General features: G+C 45.3%; 1 protein-coding gene across 1 annotated transcript; it reads right to left on the bottom strand.

Moving 5' to 3' along the window:
* Positions 1-1,013: 1,013 nt before the first annotated feature.
* Positions 1,014-2,491, bottom strand: MOS (MOS proto-oncogene, serine/threonine kinase). Its single transcript, XM_014857714.3, has one exon. It carries the CDS (start codon positions 2,489-2,491, stop codon positions 1,436-1,438), a length of 1,056 nt encoding a protein of 351 aa, XP_014713200.1. The 3' UTR covers positions 1,014-1,435.
* Positions 2,492-2,691: the final 200 nt, after the last annotated feature.

The following is a 2,691-nucleotide window of genomic DNA, read 5'->3' as shown; positions in this document are numbered from 1 at the left end:
GTGCTTTGTTCCCCAAGCTACACGGACAGAACCAGCAACACTGCGCCAATATTTTACATAGTCACAGTCAGCTCCCTTTTGCTTTTCTCAAGAACAGTTTTAAACCATGATGTCACTCTGTAGACCCTTTACCCTCAATCACTCTCAGTAGAAAAAATAGAATTCCACAGATGTGAACTTCCCCAGTCTCTCCTTTGCCTACTTAAAAACTTATCTATAATGGCACTTGTCCCCCCTCCTTTGCACACTTTCCAGGAAGAGCTGCTCTTTCTTTCTAAGGCTACAATTTCTTTCCTTAGGTGTGATTTTTTGTTTCTTCCACAAGTTTTTAAACTTTCAGTTATCTTTGCCTCCTCTTGCTTCTTTCGCATAAACTCATTTCATCCTAAAACTAAACCAAATATCCAAAAACATTTCTGTGTATCTTACCCTTTCTAAAGGTTTCTGCTTCTCCCTTCTTCCTTAACAGTCCAAACACAGCTTCTACTTCAAGCCCTTGCCATAGCTGCCTGGTACGCTGTAATGGCCTTGCCCTCCGCCACTCACTGACACTGCCGTTGCTAAAAGGAAGTCAACGTTGTCCTAATGACAAAATCCAGTTGCCTCATTCTTTTAAATCTTACGTACCAGCAGCCATTGCCTTGACTTCTAGAATGTGTGATCTGGTTCTACGTGTCTGCTCGCCTCCGTCCAAATGTTAAATTGACTATTCCTCAGGGTTATCATTTTTTGTCACATCACATAATCTTTCTTTGTTTTGTCATCTGCTTCTGAGTCCAAACAACAGGTAAGAGAGACCCAATTTAGAAGTGTTTTAGCAAAGTTTTTCTATTCGTGATATGTACAAGTTCAAAATATCACAAGAAATGATTTAAGATGTTATTCTTTGAAAAATAAATTTACTTCAATTTGTAAATATTACGTGTGAAGGTCGTTACAGACAAGAAGCTTTTAGGGGAGAGGAGTAGAAAAAAAAATTACTCTTTTTCCAGAAAAGTTTTTCATTACTTGTTAATAGTTTAAATTTAGGTGAAAGTTATGGAGCATATTATTTGAATTTGTAGAGAATTTTGACATTTTACAATTCAGTTCTGTTTTAGACCAACTGGTTTTATCAAAAACAAATTTGAAAAATAAATAAATAAATATAAATAAATTGCAAAAATAAATGCAATACTACGAAACTGATAAAGTAAGCACACTAGCTGTGAAAGCAAAGCAGGTGAGTCTATAAAGGGATATGGTTAGTTACTAACGGTACTAAGATGACACCACATTTGTAGCTCTGCTATTTGTCTTAGAAAAAGCTTTTGAGAATACAGAAGTTTTTAGTAACTTTATTTTCTAAAAATCCATCCTATAAATGTTTTTTTCTGCACCTTCACTTCTTTAAAAATGAACAGAAACAAAGACAAAAGCTTATCTCGATACAGGTTTAGAGTGAGGCAAATTCACCTTTTAAAGTGTTAAGATCACCCAGGAGAAGCTCTGCGCTTGGCCGCTGAGAAGCACTGGCCCTCCAGCAGCCCTGGATCATCCTCCCAAGTCTTCTCCCAAGGATGGAGTCCGTGAAGACAGCTGCCGAGAGAGACGGCCGCAGATTATAGGCCACTACAGCATACAGCACGTACTGACGCTCCCCTGAGTAAGGCATCTCCTTGGTCGTCATCTGCCAGAGGGTGATGGCAAAAGAATAGATGTCCGCTTTGGGCGTTAGGGTTTCTCCTCTCAGAAGCTCTGGGGCTCGGTGGGTGTATGTGCCGCCCAGGTGGTAAGGAGCAGTCTGGCAGCAGGGCACATCTTCCAGCTTCTCGGAGCAACCAAAGTCACCAATTTTGCAGACATCCTGCTCGCTGATCAGAATGTTAGCTGGCTTCAGGTCCAAGTGCACAATGCTTTGTGAGTGGAGGAAAATCAGGCCGTTCACGACATCTAGGGAATACTTCAGACACTTTCCCAAATTTAACTGCTCTCCGGCACAGCAGCGAGGCTGGGCCTCCTCTTCCTCAGGGCAGCTCGTAGCACCGTATATGACTTGGTGTAAAGTGACATTGCCACCAAACTCCATGATTATGGTGCCTAGACTTTCAAAACCCGCAGGGGTGCGCGTGCTGGCAGCCACAACCTGCACGATGTTGTCATGGCGAAGCCTTGCTATGTTGAGCTCAGCCCAGAAACTGCGCTGGGATGCCAGTCGGTTCTTGGTGCGCTTGTTCACTTGCTTTATGGCCACCGGCACCCCATGATAAGTTGCCTTGTACACGGAGCCAAACCCGCCAGCTCCCAGCCTCTGCAGGAAGCACACCTGTTCCCAGTCAATGGAGCACCAGGCCAGCCGGCGTGGCAGCCGTGGGGCCCTGGGCGGGGTGCCGCCCAGGGAGAGCTTGCCCGCCTTCCCCGGCAGCTGGGAGGGGCTGCTGCAGGGCCGCGAGTCCACCGAGGGAGAAAACTCGCCCGGGAGGTAAGGGGGTCGCGGAAGAGGCGAGGGCATCGCGTCTTCAAAGTGGACCCCAGAGTGGCTCAGGGAAGTGAAAAGAACAGAAAAAATCTCGCGAGTTTGGAAGCATGACTGACCGACTATTCCTGTGCTCCACCCCAGCGTTTTTCTCCTCTTCCTTCATCTTCCCGCAATGAGCCACATCTGGCTGTTCCTCAGCCAGGGTTTTTATCAGATGGGGGAAACAATCTGAA

Source organism: Equus asinus, chromosome 12, assembly GCF_041296235.1.
Source record: "Equus asinus isolate D_3611 breed Donkey chromosome 12, EquAss-T2T_v2, whole genome shotgun sequence".
NCBI classification, from domain to species: domain Eukaryota; kingdom Metazoa; phylum Chordata; class Mammalia; order Perissodactyla; family Equidae; genus Equus; species Equus asinus.
This window is presented reverse-complemented; position numbering and strand designations above follow the sequence as displayed.